Genomic DNA, 17,879 nt, shown 5'->3' with positions numbered 1-17,879 from the left:
AGTATTCAGCCATGTCTGATGCTCCGAATCCCGAGTTCACTATGGGAGAGCAGGAATTAGATTACACTCCAGTGGGAGAGGATGATCAGGGTCTCTATGATGACCTGATCACTAAGAAAGCCTTCAGTGAGTTCACGACTGCTCTGGATGGTAAATTTGAGCAGGTCAACGCTAATCAGTCGGGGTTGACACAGCAACTCCAAGGGATACAAGCTACTTTGACTCTTCTGGCTAGCACGGTTCAGGCACTCACGCATGTGGATGCCATGGCCTCCGTGCTAGGCCCGAATATCACTCCGGATCCCTTTCCAGGTGACCAGAAATCAAGAACAAAGGAGGTGGTCGACACTTGGTTGCACAAGTGGCAAGTTCACTTCCAATTTCACCCCTACCCAGATGAGAAAAAGATTCAGCTAGCAGCAGGGTTTATGTCAGGTAAAGCCTTGCTTTGGTGGAAAGAACTTCAGCCTAAGCCTGACACTTGGACAGAATTTGAGGGTATCTTCAGGAAGGAGTTCCTGAAGAAGGAAGATGACTATGATATCGTCGGCAAGCTCAAAGCCCTCGATATGTCAAAATTGAATTTAACTTTTGAAGTTTATCTTCAAAGATTTAGGGATCTGCAAACCAGGGCCACTAAAATGGATCCTGTAACCTTGTTAGGTTTTTTCGTGGATGGTTTGCCAGACTCCTATAAGTTACAGATTAAGAATAACAAGTGCACAACATTGCAGGAGGCCATGACATATGCGTGCATATATGATGATACCATGGCCGGTACCAAGGCAACCACAGTTACCGAGACCAGCAGAAAGAACAAACGCAAGTTCTTTCAGCATGCGACTGGTATTGGGGAGACGAAGTCTACGGACAACGCCTCCAGGAAAAGCTTAACTCCTGCGAAGAATGGTAAGGCCCGTTTCCTTCGCACTCTCAGGCTCAAGAAAGAGGGCCGGTGTTTTTATTGCGAGGAGCGGGGCCACACGAAGAATGAGTGTCCTAAGCGGAAGAACCAGAAATTGGTGCTAGGACCGAAGCTCCAGGCAGGTCCACGTACCGCAGCCAAGGGAGCCAACCAGGTTACGATGACAGGTATTTCAGTAAATGTCATTACCTGCCCCCTTTCTTGCAATTGTACCTTTAATACTTCGTTGTTTGGTTCCCATGATCTTTTCCGAGTTTATGGAGAAGTTAGGGACCAACAGGTTCACATTCTCTTTGATCCGGGCAGCTCTCACAATTTTGTTGATTACAAATTTGTGCAGAAGATGGGGCTGTCCACAGTACCTAGCGACCACACCTACGAGGTGCAGCTTCCAGCTGGGAAGCAGTTTTGGGATCGCAAGGTTGAAGCGCTTCCCATCCGGATTCAAGCCTACACGGGAGCTCTCACATGTTATGTTATGCATCTAGAGCATGTAGACTTGTTGATCGGGATAGAGTGGTTTAAAACCCACAATATCCAGATCGGATGGACGGAGCATACACTTTCTTTTGTAGACAAAGGCACCCAATTTTGTATTCAGTGTGATAAGATTATCCCTTCTCAGGGGCCTATTGTATCTGCGATGCAGCTTCGGAATATATTGAACACTTCTCATTATGATGTCTATCAGTGTGTTTTGATTCCACTTTCTTCATTTGTTGTTTCGGTAATTAACAAAAATGAATTAAGTGTGTTTGAACACCGAGAATTGAGAACGTTGTTAGATAATTTTAAGGACGTATTCCCAGCTCAACTGCCGGTAGGGTTACCTCCAGAAAGGGCAGTAGATCATCGCATAGACTTAGTCCCAAGGGCTCAACCTATCAGTGTACCACCGTATAGGATGAGCCAAGTCGAGGAGGATGAGTTAGCTATCCAGCTTCAGGATTACCTGAATATGGGCTATATCCGCCCAAGTAAATCTCCTTGGGGTGCACCTGTCCTCTTAAGAAAGAAGAAGGATTCTTCCTGGAGGATGTGTATAGATTATAAACGACTAAATAAAGTTACAATTAAGAACCGCTATCCTTTACCTCGTTCTGATGATTTGATAGACCGTTTGGCCGGAGCGAAGTATTTCACTAAGATTGATTTGCGTACGGGTTATCATCAAATCCGTATCTATGCTAAACACATAGATAGGACCGCATTCCGGACTAGGTATGGTCATTACGAGTTCCTCGTATTACCTTTTGGTTTGACCAATGCTCCTGCTACTTTTCAGCAGATGATGAACGATTTGTTCAGAGATTATCTGGGCAAATTTGTTGTAGTGTTCTTAGATGATATCTTGGTATATAGTAAAACGCTTGAGGATCATATAGGACACCTTCGGGTTGTCTTACTTGTTCTAAGATAGCATAAGCTTTATGCCAAGATGAGTAAATGTGACTTCTTTATGAAGGAGATCATTTACTTAGGACACAAGATTTCTTCTGAAGGTATTAGCATTGATCTGGATCGTATCCAGAAGGTTTTAGATTGGCCTATACCTCAGACTGTGAAACAACTTCGCTCTTTCCTAGGATTTACGGTATTTCTTCGGAAGTCAGTCCGTGATTATTCACAAATCACGGTACCCTTGACCAACATATTGAAAGGTCGTGGACGCAGGTCTACTCAGCCGATCCCTTGGAATGATGCAATGAACAAGGCTTTTGAAACCTTGAAGTTATCTATCAAGGAAGCACCCGTTCTTGCATTACCTGATCCTACCCGGCCTTATGTTTTAGAGGCCGATGCGAGTGATTATGCGATTGGGGCAGCTCTATTCCAAGAGGGCAGACCTGTAGCTTTTGAGAGTAAGAAGCTAGACGACACTCAGTATCGTTGGCCCACACTCGAGAAGGAACTTTATGCGGTAGTGTATGCTCTCAAGGTTTGGAGACACTACTTGTATGGTTCAAAGTTCCTTGTATTGACTGATCACCAGTCAATTAAGTATGTGTGTGATGGATCAGAATTGAGAGGAAGGAAAGCCAGATGGGCAGAGTTAATGCAGGATTTTGATTTCGAAATACGTTATCGTAAAGGTTCGTTAAATAGTGTGGCGGATGCCTTAAGTCGAGTTAAGTTTGTAAATGCTTTGTCATTTACGGAAATATCCTCAGACCTATTTCAATCCTTGAGAGGGCTATACGCAACTGATAGTCATTTCAGTTCTTATTGGCAGAAAGTCCAGGATGGGAATTCCATGGTTGACCAGGACTCAGGGATTGTGCCACCTAGGATACAGGCGGCGGGAGGTCAGTGGATGATTAGGAACGGCTTGCTGTTCCGGAATGAAAAGATTTGTGTGCCTGATGTTCTGGACCTTAAATCCAAGATTCTCTGGGAGTGTCATGATGCTCCTAGTGCGGGACATCCAGGTATACATAGGACTCTGTCTCTTGTGAAGCATACCTTTTATTGGCCTAAGATGCGTGCATTTATAGAGAACTATGTGGTAGGTTGCCGAGTTTGTCAGGTTACTAAGGCTGAACGCCTTAGGAGCGCGGGCTTATTACAGCCTTTACAGATTCCAGGTAATAAATGGGAGAGTATTTCCATGGATTTTATTACTGGTTTACCTCGGACGCGCAAGGGTCATGACTCTATATGGGTCATAGTCGACCGTTTGACAAAAATGGCTAGATTCTTACCTACAAGAACAACTATTTCAGCTGTTCAGTTGGCTCACGAGTTTGTGGACCACTTGTTCAAGCTGTATGGTTTGCCATCTGACATAGTCAGTGACAGGGACTCAAAGTTTACAAGTAACTTTTGGACACTTGTATTTGAGAAGTTAGAAACTACTCTAAGTATGAGTTCCTCAGATCATGCACAATCTGATGGCAGTACAGAAAAGGTCAACCAGTTGGTTGAAGACATGCTTCGGGCATATGTATCTAAGAGACAGTCTTCGTGGGAAGATTATCTACCCATGATTGAATTTGCTTACAACAGTGCAAAGCATTCTAGTACAGGTTATAGTCCTTTTATGCTTATGTACGGGTTTCAACCTAAGTCACCAGTTATGGTTGGATTAAAAGGAATTCAAAATGATGCTGCTAAGAACTTCTTGCAAGACATGCAGGAAATGTTGCAGTTTGCCAAGGAATCTATTAGAAGTGCCCAAGATCGGGACAGATTTTATGCTAATAGACATCGTTCACCTAGAGAGTTCTCTGAAGGAACGATGGTATATTTGAAAATTCCTAAGGAATCCAAGAGCCTAAGTACTGGTTTGGTTCCGAAATTATCCCCCATATACTGTGGCCCATTCAAGGTCATTAAAAGAATTGGACCAGTTGCATATCGACTAGAATTGCCTCCTGATGTTAAAGTACATCCAGTCTTTCATGTCAGTAGACTGAAAGAAGTATTGGGTGCTGATGATCAAATTGTTTCTCCTCATGAGATTATAGAAGTTACAGATTTAACTTTTATTCCTCACGAACCTGAATCTATTCTTGAATTTCGTGAAAGACAGATTCGAAATCGTACTATCACGGAATACAAGATTAAGTGGAAGGATCGTGTTGAGGAGGATGCAACATGGGAGACATTACAAAACCTCCAAAGAACATTTCGCGATTTCTTAGCAAACTCAGGAGTGAGTTCTTAGAGGAGGGGGAGTATGTCATGTGCACGGATCGGTATCTGACGTGTACTAGTTACACAGAACTAGCTCAGGTTAGCTTGGGGAGGCTTAGAGCTAGGCAGGCTTGATTCTCGGGTTGAGTGGCAAGGGTACGAACTATTTATAGGTCTTCGCTATTTTTGGCGCCGGGGCCCGAGTCTATAAAAGAGGCCCAGGGGGTTCAGTTCTCAGTGTGCAGTTGGGAGCAAGTCTCGTTCCCAGGTGCTAGGTCTGATCCTGGATTGTGTCGCGGACGCGCGCCTGCATCTTAGCGTAGCCCAAGGCCCAGTGGCAGATCCAGGGCTTCACAGCGCCACCTGGTGGTATGGGACACCAGGCTGGTTTGGGATCTGATTGGGGGTTCGTGCCAGTAGCTCAGCTCGTGGCTCGGGGGGACATCTTCTGATTCGGGATCACATCCCGTAGATGTCACGGTTGGGTGGTGAGCAGCCTGCTCAGTTTTGATGTTGTGTGTGGTTATTTTGCAGATCAGGGGTTTCAGGAGTGCTGGGATGTGTCATGTGTATTGTATTGGAGAGGCTGATTAGAGTGCATCATGGCTTGCTTCGCACTATTGTATCTACATAGTCGATGGCTTGGGAGGATCATGATAACCCAAGGCTCTTGCATATACAAGCATAGTGATGGGACAGAGCTTTTGGGATGACGCTGCTGCACTTGTGGTTGCTTTGAGGCCGACTTTTGTGTCCTTCGATTCACAGATCGAGATGGCTCAACTTTGGGCTTGTATGAGTTCATGTATAGAACCGGGAGATGCATCAAGAACAACGGGACATTATCCCTTGCAAGGTAAGTGTGGAATGTCTTGTCTCTTAGTCTCCAACCTTCAGCTGCAAACATTATTTTTTGCCCCATGATATAACTTCTTTTTTTTTGCAAAGGATATGATATAACTTGTTAGGACTTACAATGATTCATGACCATTTGAGTTTGTCAAATCTGAATATTTCAGGATTGAGCATATTAGAGACATTTGGGAGAGCAGGTGGAATTGGTTTCGCAAACCAATACATGTAGTTGCCAATGTATTGCATCCATTGTGGAGGTATGAGGAGCAATACATTGATGAGGAGCTGAATTCAGGTTTTAATGCCTATATAGATCTTATTTGTAAGGGGAACACTGAACTTGTCAAGAAACTAGAGGATGAGTTGTTGGTGTTCTGCAACTCTAGCTTGACTTGTAGCGAGGGTTCGAGAGACGCAACTTCATCCTGTGTCTAGGTGGGAGAAGTATGGAGGATCGACTCCAAGTTTGAGGCGTATTGCTATGAGTGTTCTTTCACAAGATTGCACTGTTGCAGCTTGTGAGAGAAACTGGTGTACGTGGGCATTGTTTCACACCAAAAAGAGAAACTACCTTTCATCGGCTCAATTGGAAAGGCTGGTTTTTGCTAATAGCAACTTAAGTCTCTTGAGCAAGTTCAAAGGTTGAAAGAGCCAATGCAAGTATGTAGTATGTACTTCTATGATTTGTTGCTTAAGCCTTGATGCATAAATTGCAATTTGTAATATTCTGAATTTGTATTTTGAGCAATGAGAAATCAGTATCGAGTTAACATTTCAGCAAAAATCACCTCCAAAGCTTTCATTTGTAGGTTGATCTTGATACAATGGAGATAGACAAGGCCCCCATTTACCTGACATTCCATAGGAGGAGCCGGACATCTATGCCCAGTTGTACGAGGAGATATTGCAGCATGGCCCACACACAAGAGCATGCGGCAGGGTACAGCCTGGGGCTGCAGCTTCAGAAGGTGGGGTTGGAGGAGTGGGGCTGCAGCTCCTAGGATGGTCCCACAAAGTAAGGCTTCATCGGAGAACGAGGTGGATGATGAGGAGGCTGTTGCATAGAGGCAAAACGACCTATACATTGTATTGCAGGAAATCAACTTAACTGAACTACAATGAACCCTAGAACTAGGTTGGGACTAATAGTCCTAAAGCTACTAATCATACGTTGACTAAGTGGACTTAAAGTCCCAAATAATACTAGAAGTAGCCTAAACCATAGGACAGCCATACCAGAGCAATAAATCTAACAAAACCCCTCCACGGTATAGGTGAAGTATTCTGGAAACACCTCAAAGGTACTTGGAACTAATGCCATGGATGGCACTATCATGTAACAAATGGAATCGAGTGTAAAGCTTGCCGAAAAGCTTCAAACTTGGGTCATGGAAGCACTTTGGTAAAGATATCTGCCAAACTGTCTTCCGCCAGAAGACAAGACAACTGAATATCCCTTGCTGAAAGCCTCTCTCTGACATACTGATAATGAACCGCTACAGGTCAGAAATGGTAGTGCTAACCACACCCTTCTCTATTTTAAGCGGGGCGGCCGCCGTGCAGTGGGCCCTAAAGAGGCTGCTTGATACACTTGAGAGATCATCGACAATAGCGTGCAGTCAAGTGTCCATGGCTTCTTGCTAGAATCCCTACTTGGTTCCTCTTCACACCAAGAAGCTTTCAGGAAATCGCACAAGAAGCCCATGGTCCAAGAAGGATCCAAAAAACACAACGAAGAACAACAAGAGGCCACGAACAAAAAAGAAGGAAATGAAGAGAAAGAAGCAAACAAGAAAAGTTTAGCAAACACATATCCAAATAAGAAAATCAAACTAGAGAAAGCATCAACTAACTAAACAAAAGGAGGAAAAGAGCGTAACAAAAGGGCAGACATCATTGAAGAAGTTAAAATTAAAGCAAACAAACGAAAAAAGGCTCAGCAAGCAAAGTCACTCAAAACAATCAAGAAGTGATTTTAGTCTCAGTCCATCACAATCTGCTGCCAAGGCTTGTAGGCTAAAGCAGGTCAACGCAATGAAAAAAGATACCGTAAGGGGATAACCAAATGTTGCTGGTCAACCCAATGCAAAATGATACCGTAAGGGAATTACCAACTATTAGCAATAGAGTTCAATAACCAAACTACCTTGGATGCTTCCCTACACATGGTGGATAGCTTGGAGCAAGCAAGGCAAGGTCAGTTTTTCTAGGTATGACACCAATCCCATATGAAGAAGTCTCACTGAGTCAAGAGAATATACGACCTCCTGCGCAAAGGAGTCAAAAGAGGGAAACACAAAATATAAGTTCTCTTCAGCTAACAATAGAAGGGATTTCTATTATTGCAGGGAAGTTTTCTTTTTTTTTAGATTTCTTACTAACAATTTTTTTTGCAACCTTTTCAAGGGTTCTTAGTAGCCATTTGAGTACACTGGCAACCACTAAGAACACTTTCAGCATCCGCAATTACAAAGAGAACATAACACATAATTTCCTATTCAAAAGATTTAAAAACTGTCCTGTCCTAAATAGTGGGCAAAGCCTCCTTGCATCTTTATCAAATAAAATAAGCAGAGCCTTACAGAAGTTGCACCCACACCTGTGTGATTATAACCACTCTTTTGCCTGATGATTTAGCTTGGGAAAGCATTATATCCAAAAGCTTCAACTTTCCGCTCGCCTGGATTCCAAAATCCAGCAGGTCCTTTCCAGGTAAATGTGCTCGTGACTCCTGGAGTTTAGGATTGACCATATATGGATGGTTGCAGCACTGCAAGAAAACGAACCACAATAGATTGTATAATCAATTAATCCATTCATAATCCATCCCACATCATGCACATTAGAAACAAATATCCCACTGACAGAGAAGCTAATTCACCTTCCAGATTGAAATGATAAAACATACTGATGATAAATTCTGGCTAGAATATAAGTTCCATTGAATAATTCCTGTGCTAAACCTACCATGGACCTTGAATGGGGGTAAATTAATCCTGAATATTAAACGACATTTTGAAAATAGCAGGGCAAAGTCACTGTAGAACAAGGTCAACATGAGTGGCCATTTCATTTAAACTCTTGTGAAACTATAGCCCTAGACACAACTAGAAAAATCATTGGTAGTAACTTGCCAAAACTTTAGAATGGCCATTTCATTTAAACTCATGTGAAACTATAGCCCTAGACACAACTACAAAAGTCATTGGTAGTAACTTGCTAAAACTTTAGAATGATCAAATCCACCTCAAGAAGTCCTTAGCATGTGGCACAAGGCATCTTTCAAAGAATTACTCACCTAACTACAATGCTAACTCTTTGCTTTTCTAACATTTCATGATACCCCAACCCATTCACTTCCACATCCCACTAGATAAAGAGCAACATGTGGACACCTATGGATCAAGATGATTTAGCTTAGATTAGATCCTACCATATGAGGACAAAGGCCCACCAACTAGCCCAAAACAAAAGTAAAGCACAACATTTAGTACCACTGGAATGCCCCATGAAGACACAAACAACTAACAAATGCATAGATTGTCAATCTTTGGTTACCGAAACCCTCCGACCCCCCTCCCAAAAAGGGAAGAAAGCAACCGTAAAGAGCCACATTCTAATGTCTTCAAAAGATCAAATGATAACACCTACAAAGATGTATAATGGCAAAAAGACTGACTTCTTGTTAGAGAAGATATATTTGAGACATATAGTGTCCACAATGGTGTACATTGAAAAGAAAAAGCCTAGGCACTCAGCCAAGCTAGGTGCAGCAGTTAAATATGAAACCAAAAAAATTGTAATCCTAGTCAAGACGAAAGCAGTTCATGATGAGCTAGCATGGTGAAAATATCTATCTAGATGAATCCACAAAGCATGCCAAACACATTCTCGAAAAACACAACACACCCCTATGTCATATGTGAGCATCCACTTATACAAAGGTCTTTGTACTAGGTTTCTATCAGCACTCCATAGATGAAGGGGGGGAGACTCAGCCATGACAAAGACCAGTACTAAAGGAGAAGGCTAATCAAAAAGTAGTCCACATGCCTAATGGTTTTTACCTCAAGATTTAGATGAGCTTTTTGCGCTAAGATGTCTTTTACCATGGGGAGATGAATGCACTCACTAGTTCTCTACTAAAATCCAAAGTTCCCTCCAATCACACAAAAACTCAATCAAACAAGCATCTCTAAGCATGAGGGCACAAAAATCAATACTTTGTGTTGTGTGGCGGTATGATACATACATGTGTACACGCACGCCTGCATGCAACGCACACACACCTCTCTCTCTCTCTCTCTCTCTCTGTGTGTGTGTGTGTGTGTGTGTGTGTGTGTGTGTGTGTGTGTGTGTGTGTGTGTGTGTGTGTGCGTGCGTGCACACACTAAGCTTGAGGGAGGAGGTCTTGGCCCCGATCTTAGCACAGATGTTTAATCATGCGGTATGGCATGGCTTCCCTTGTGCTTGGAGCACCACCACTATTGTATCGATACGCAAAGCCAAGGACCCCATGGACACGGGGAACTACCCATGATACACTAGCCAAGATCAATAGATCAATGCTACAGAGAGAAACACATATACAAAGGCACATGGATACCGGGCATTGGGACACGTTGATTTTTTAAGACAACATTCCACCCTTGACCGTATCTTCACCTTACTGGCAGTCATTGAGGAGGCAAGATCGAGATCCTAGAAAGTTTATGCCTGCTTACGAGCCCGCATGATTCAGAGACTCCTGGAGATGCAAATACCATGAGTCATAATCTAGGGGCTAATTGTTGAAATTATCACCATAATTCATGGCAATGACCAATGTATAGTCAATAAGTGGGTTAGGGGCACTTTTCCCTCATTAGAGGTTTTTCCCCCTAGCCACAGTTAGAATCCCTAACTACGATTAGTGGATAGGATAAGGTTTTGTCACTTAGACAAAACTTTCTCCTCTTGTTATTTTTCCTTTATCTCTTCTATTCAAACATTTTGGTTGCCGTCTTGCTCCCTCTTGTTTTAACATTTGGTATCAGAGCCTGCCTCTTCTCTCGGACCTACCTCTGCTGCTACTCATCCCTTGCCACAACCCGGAATCCGTACCAGCAGCTCATCATACACGCTGTTGATTCTTGTCGGTACACCTTGTCGTACACGCGCCAGCCATTCCGTACAACGTACGGCGCCCCATGCAGGCCACACTGCAGCCTGTCCATACATTTATGTACGCACCCCTGTATCTACAAGCATGCAGTGCCATACATTATACGGTACATTCCCCGTACATTTCTTGCTGCCCCGTCCATACCTGCAAAATCGTACGGTCCTACAGATTCGATCGTAAAATCGACATACTTACCTGCCATACGGTACGTACGGATTGTTTGTCGTACTACATGTCCGAACCACTGCCAACCGTATAGCGTCGTACCCTATCAGTCCATGTAGTCTGATATCTATACGGCTATATGATAGTACCACCCATACAATCTACCTCTCCGTGCATATAATCTGCCTCTCCGTGCTCCATGCCCATCTCTCCGTGCATGTGCCATCTGCCGGTTACTTTTGAAGGTGACAGTTGCAAAGTGCATTTGGGGATTTCTTTTTGGGTGTGCCCACAGACGGACATTTGCATTGTTTGGTATTGCTCAAGTGTTGAGCATTTTGAGGTTCACGGTTGGCTGAAGGTGTATGCACACTTTGAATGCCATTTTAGCAAGACTTTGCTACAATTTTGTGTAGCCAGTGCTTGGCTGATTTTTTGGGGCAGAAATATTTTGCATTAAAGCCATTGTTGGTGACAGTTGCAGAGTGCATTTGGGGATTTCTTTTTTGGTCTGCCCACCGACAAACATTTGCATTGTTTGGTATTGCTCATGTGTTGAGCATTTTGAGGCTCACTGTTGGCTGAAGGTGTATGCACACTTTGGATGCCATTTTAGCAAGACCTTGCTACAGTTTTGTGAGCCAGTGCTTGGCTGATTTTTTGGGGCAGTGGAGAAATTTGGAGGCCTTGCAGATAAATCTGCAAATTTGGAGCTTTTGTAGGCAGATTGCAAATTTGGGGCTTTCAGTAAATTTTCCCTCTTTCGGATGCAATTTCCCACAAGAATTTAGGCCTTTTGACATTGGGATGCAATTTGGCAATGTACTAGCAGTTTGGGACTGTTGCAGGCAGTTTTGGACTCATCTTGAGTGACATTGCATACATTTGCAATTTTGGCAGTTTTTGGGCATTTGCAAGGCATTTCGGGTGCATTTTAAGCCTCTGATTGCCTTTGACAATAAACTATCATTGTGGACAGATTGCTTGGCAATTTTGGGTTGTGGATCTGAAATCCCAGGAAGGGATATTATTTTCACTTTTGCTACAGGTGTGTTTCTTTGGCAGTTATGGCCCAGAACAATCCCAATGAAGTGTTTGGAATCCTCACACAAGAGGATAAGTTGGATGGTACCAAGTATTCCTTATGGAGTTTTATGGTACGCAATATTTTAGTCGGCAAACACTTGTGGGATCATGTCAATGGAGATGAGACACGGCTAGAGAATGTGGTTTCACTTGCCACTCCTCAACAAGGAAGAGGAAGGGGTATGGGACAAGCTCAGGGTGCACGACAAGTGCTAGGTGTAGCAATTGCAGGACAAGTGCCTTCACATCAGCATAAAGTTGATTCTGGACAGCCTTCTCACAAGGCTAAGAATGATGCAGAGAAGCCCAAGAGAAAGGGTGTTTGTCATTATTGCAAGACGCCGGGTCACTACATAGGAGAATGCAAGAAAAGAAATACCAAAGAAAAGAAAAAGGATTCAAGTATGGTTGTCACATATTCAGCTCCTCATGCACATGATGGTGGTGATGCTTCAATCACAACTTAGTGGAAGACGAGTATGGCCTTTTGACTTCCAGTCCTAATTTTCACAGGTGGTTGCTCTAGATATTATAGCCACATCTTATGCTTTTCTGACTTGTAGTTATGATCCTTCTAAGGATTCATGTGCTTTCAATGTGAATGAGACATTGAATAATTGGTACTTTGATAGTGGTGCCACCAAACATCTCACTTCCAGGAAGTGTTTGTTTGATTCTCTGCATCCATCACCCGCTGGAAAAAGGGTGTCTTGTGCAAATGATTCTTCTTATTCAGTTCGTGGTATTGGTGAGCCACAAATGGCACAAATTTCAGAATTCATGATGTATTTTATGTACCTAGAATCAAGAAGAATTTGCAATTTCAATGTCCTCTCTCAATAAAAGAGGATTTCAGGTTGTCTTTGAAGATGTTTCGTGATCTTTCTCAACTTGATGTATTTGAGAAAAGATCAGATGATGATGCACTTGTAGTTTCTACTCCCACTGCTGCTATGCACAATGCGTAGTTATGGCATGTTAGATATGGGCATAAGCAGCTTGATGACACTTCAAAAACATTCTATGGTTGATGCTTTGCCTCCTTCCAAGTCACCTCCTCCTCATGCCTGTGAAGGGTGCATACTTGGAAAGATGCACAGGTTTCCCTTCAAGAAGGATGGTGTAGTACAAGTTGTTCGAAAATTACAGCTCATTCATAGTGATGTATGTGGTCCCATGAGGACTCCTACATTGGGTGGCTATCTCTATTATGTCACATTTATTGATGACTATTCAAACTACACTTGGGTCTATGGTTTAAAGAAAAAATCAGATGTGTTTAACCATTTTTGACACTTTGTAGCAAAGGTTGAGAATGAAATAGGCCTCACAATTCAGAGTCTACGCACAAATACATGGGGGGAGTATATGTCTCATGAATTTGAGGCTTATTTGAAAGAGAAAGGCATCACACATCGCCTTACAGTGAGGCTTACACCTCAGCAAAATGGCAAAGCTGAGTGGAAGTATATAACTCTTATGGAGATGGATAGATGCATGCTCACAAGCAAAAAGTTGCTTCACAGGTTTTGGCTTGAGAGTCTCATGTGTGCCAATTATGTTTTGAATCAGGCTCGATGTTCGTGTCTTTGGATGTGTTGCATATGCCCATGTGACTGTTGAGTTTCGACAAGCTGTCAGACAAGGCACTTAAATGCATATTTGTTGGATATAGTGCAGAGAGCAAAGGTTACCGTCTCTACAATCCTGCTTCACGCAAGAGATTTGTCATCGGAGATGTAATCTTTTCAGAAAATTCAGCACATACACAAGCTGAATTTAATGTCCTAGCTTCTTCTACATCAGATGATGTTTTTGAGGGGTTAATACCCATTGCTTTGGGTTCCACATCTGACATCCCTCCTGAAAATCAGAATTTGCAGCTAGCTCTTGGATGGGTTCAGCATGCAAGATTGCAAGCCTACAACCACTCCCATGGAGCCAGGGCTGAACCTTACTATCTATGATTCAGGTGAATCAATAGATGACAAACTCTACAGCCACGCTGGGATGCCTCATTTATTTGTGCAATACACTGCCCGATATTCAATTTGCAATTTCACAGGTGAGCAGGTATATGCACAGCCCAAAGTCAACACATTGGCAAGCTGTAAAACGCATCTTCCGTTAGTTGCAAGGCACAAAGTCTTATGACTTGATGTTTCCCGAGGGGGTGAATTGCCAATGCATGCTTACAGTGACTCAGATTGGGCTGGAGATTATGACACTAGGGCAGTCCACAAGTGGTAATTGTTTCTTTTTGGGACATGCTTGCATTTCTTGGCTCAGTAAGAAACAATCTACTGTGGCTACTTCCTCATGTGAAGCTGAGTACAAGGCAGCTTTCACAGCAACTGTTGAGTGTGTGTGGCTACGCCGCTTATTTGCTAATCTTCAACTATCATCGAAGGATCCTTCTCCAATTCGATGCATCCTTGAATGATTGTATTAATCCACTAAAGAGAAATAAATGCTCACCTAAGTGTTTTTCAAACCTTTATAGTCAAAATCAAAGACCCTGAAGTAAGCCTTATCCATATTGATACATTGTTTGATTTAAATTGATCCTTCCACCACTTACTGATGAGATTCATGTTGAATGCCATGCTTTTCCAAGAGCTACATCCGCATAAAATATCATAGTCATATCAAAATTCAGCTTTTCCAAATAGTCTTGGACCAAAGATTCCAACTGTGTTACCCTATGGTCCCACACTTCTATTGGACTTCCATCTACCATCTTGACTATATAGGCATGGCATTATCATTATGTCTGAGAGAAGTTATATGCAGGGGATATCAATATGATCTATGTCTCCACACATGATAATGTTGCAGACATCTTCGCCAAAGCACTTCCACGTGAGAAGTTTGAGGCATTTCGCAATGCTCTGAACTTATCTCCTTTTGGTGATTGATCCTTTCCTTGTACATCATCACATTGGCACTGCAGGGGGGTGTTGGTATTATCGCCATCTTTCATGGCAGTGGCCAATGTATAGTTAATAAGTGCGCTAGGGACACTTTTCCCTCATTATAGTCTTTTCCCCCTAACCACAATTAGGATCCCTAACTACGGTTAGTGGATAGGATAAGGTTTTGTCACTTAGACAAAACCTTCTCATCTTGTTGGTTTTCGTTTATCTCTTCTATTCAGATGCTTTGGTTGCTCTCTTGCTCTCTCTTGTTTTCTCACAATGATGAGCCTATATGCATCAATCAAGAGGGAGAGTACACACCCCAATCACGACTTTCATCAATCGCCTAGGAGGAGAGGGATCCTTGCTTCCAGATCTGATGCTACAGATACTGTTGTACGCAAATGACATAGTCCCCATCTCCTCTTGAGCAACAAGCCTACACCGACATCTAGAGGCCCTAGAGGTGTCTTATAGGGAGAAAGACCTAACGGTCAACCTTGGCAAGACTAAGGTTATGATCTTCAACACTTTATAAGCAGTACTTCATCGACACAGCTTCACTAAATCGAGGAGAGGTGGTGGAGATTGTACAATCATACACCTACCTTAGAGCATTCTTTGCAAGGCCGATCTTCACAATGACACACGACTAGGTCACAACTCCCACAAGGGCAAAAGGTTCTAGCTCAACTAGACAGAAAGTGCTTCCAAACACACCTCCAAAACCCCCCGACTAAGGGATCAGTGAGACCGACAACCATGTATGCAATACCCTTCTAGGGGGTGCCCTACCAGCATCCAAGTGGCATTTATTCCAGAGGCTACAAGTGATTATGGAACCCATGATGATTCAGAGTAGGCCCTTGGTCCACACACTCTTTTTTCTTTGGTGAAAACTATGAGTGATTATATTACAGAGAAGCTAACCCGAAAAAGGACGGCACAATGAGAAAATCTCACTATATGATAAGTACACACACACACATTGTGTGTTGTGTGTTAAGTGTGTGTGTGTGTGTGCGCGCGCGCGCGTGTGTGCATGTATGTATGTATGTATGTGTGCACGTGTAAGTGTTGTGTGTGTGTGTGCACGCGCATACACACGTGTGCGTGTGTGGGGGGGGCTACAAACGCACGCACGCAAGAGCTAGCATGGCATGCACATAAACATCATCCAGAACGAAACAAAAGAGAACCTTAGTACAAACTAGAAAGAAACCATGGAATATGCTGAAAGTGCCATGTTAGTCCTGCAATAGACTCTGAAAAGAATGGACAGCCCTTGCATTCTCTAAGAAAAATATCCCTCCTGACAGAGACTTCCCGAAAAGAACCCTGCATTGTCGCCTAACTAGCCATCAAATTATGTATGGTATTAGTCCAAATATTAGCCATGGTGTGAGACAGATGGATCTAAGATCCATCCAATGCCTCTGCACATCCGGCTCTCTAGATATGCCACGCTACAATACTCGCCAGTCTCCCAAGAGGTATCCGCAGAAGCATGCACCGGTTTGAAGGGCAGGACGGGAACGTCATCCACTCAAATAAGTAACGTCAAACCGAGATAGCCCAAGAAGAGTCTTGCCTCCCAAAGAAGACCTCACGTCCCAAAAGGGAGAGCAAAAGCCATTGAACCCTGGAAACAACAAGGAGAAAAGTACTGAAGATCCTAGCAATCCCCTTAAACTCCACAAGTTCACTACAATCCCTCCATGAATAGACAATAGAGTGATTTTTCTATTCATGAGGGATTTCTAGAGTTTCTTAAGAAAGACACTCTGCAAGTCAGTAGAAACATGAAAGTTCTCCCAATGAGGGGCTCTAGAGGGCCTCCAACCTAGCAAAAGAAGGGGAGACTCTTCTCCTGGTGCCCTACATCAATTCATTCCTCTCTCTCTCTCTCTCTCTCTCTCTCTCTCTCTCTCTCTCTCTCTCTCTCTTCAAAATGAGATCCGAGGACGATATCACTACCTCTTTCAGAAGGGGCATGGCTTTGGTCCACTTACACGGCTAATCCATTTTCCCGATCATGTTTGTGTTGGGCTCTATCTGATTGAGATGCGACGACAAAGGGATATACTAATGTGACAGACTAGAGAGCAACAAGGACTGATGCCACAGGTCACCGAGATCAACAGAGTACAGACACTTGTTACAAACTTCTATGCATCTGAGTCAGCAGTCGCTGAGGCTGAGGGAGAGGAGCTTGATGAGATGAGAGCATCATGGATCAGAAGTGAGAGTGTCCACCACGATGCTACCAGACGAGAGAGACACACTCCACGTGCAATACGAAGAGGAACCAGAGCACGCACGATCAAGGTTTGGTCTATTTCAGCCCTGCTCAGAGATGACCGCTAGAGATGAGGCATCACCCTTGACATAGCCCACCGGATCCAGAGATCGAGGAGACCATGCCCTCCACCGCATCGAGAGACAGCACGACAAACACAGATACGAGAGCTCACATCTCATCGGAGAGCCACCAGGTTACCGGGCTATATGGAGCCTGAGCATGTACGAGGAGCGCTAGCTCTGAGCACCTAATACTCTTCTATTATTTTGCTACTCTGGTATTTTGTTCACTAGTTTAGCACTGTAGCTTTCAGCAAGGGTCTTAGTGAACCCTTTGCTTCAGCCGTCAGTGGCTTGTATGAGTTACCTTTTGGTTTTGCACTTTGTCTCATAGGCCCGCGAGGCCTCTTGTAGACGTTAATACATCTTTCTTTTCTTTCTTTTCTCTCCTATGTGTATATAAATGTATGTATGTATGTATATGCACACACACACACACACACACACACACATAGATAGATAGATAGATATCACGGATGAGGGAAACTTTGGGGATTCAACTTCGGACAGATATCTCTTTGATGTGTATGAACTTGATTCATATGAGGATGCACGAGATAGTGTGCATTGCAGCTGGAATAGATTCTATGCAGAAAGAATCCACTTAGGATTTGGTTAATTTGCCTACTGGTAAAAAGGCTACTAGCACAAAGTGGGTATACCATCAAAACGCAAATCTGATGGTACCATTAACAAGTACAAGGCACAGCTGGTTGAGCTCGAAACAGGGCATAGATTATGAAGAAGCTTTTCCCCCACTTCAAGGATG

The 17,879-nt window shown here is 43.3% G+C and overlaps 1 protein-coding gene across 1 annotated transcript in view; it reads right to left on the bottom strand.

Moving 5' to 3' along the window:
• Positions 1-17,879, bottom strand: part of LOC147887091 (uncharacterized) — a 91,467-nt gene that overhangs the window by 9,960 nt on the left and 63,628 nt on the right. The window contains exon 14 of the mRNA XM_087394042.1: positions 8,016-8,186. Coding sequence (XP_087250168.1) covers positions 8,016-8,186 — 171 coding nt within the window. The remainder of the gene's footprint in view (positions 1-8,015; positions 8,187-17,879) is intronic.

Source organism: Dipteris shenzhenensis, chromosome 23 (genome assembly GCF_047967505.1).
Source record: "Dipteris shenzhenensis isolate YYH24624 ecotype China chromosome 23, Dip_SZ_1.0, whole genome shotgun sequence".
Classification (NCBI taxonomy): domain Eukaryota; kingdom Viridiplantae; phylum Streptophyta; class Polypodiopsida; order Gleicheniales; family Dipteridaceae; genus Dipteris; species Dipteris shenzhenensis.
This window is presented reverse-complemented; position numbering and strand designations above follow the sequence as displayed.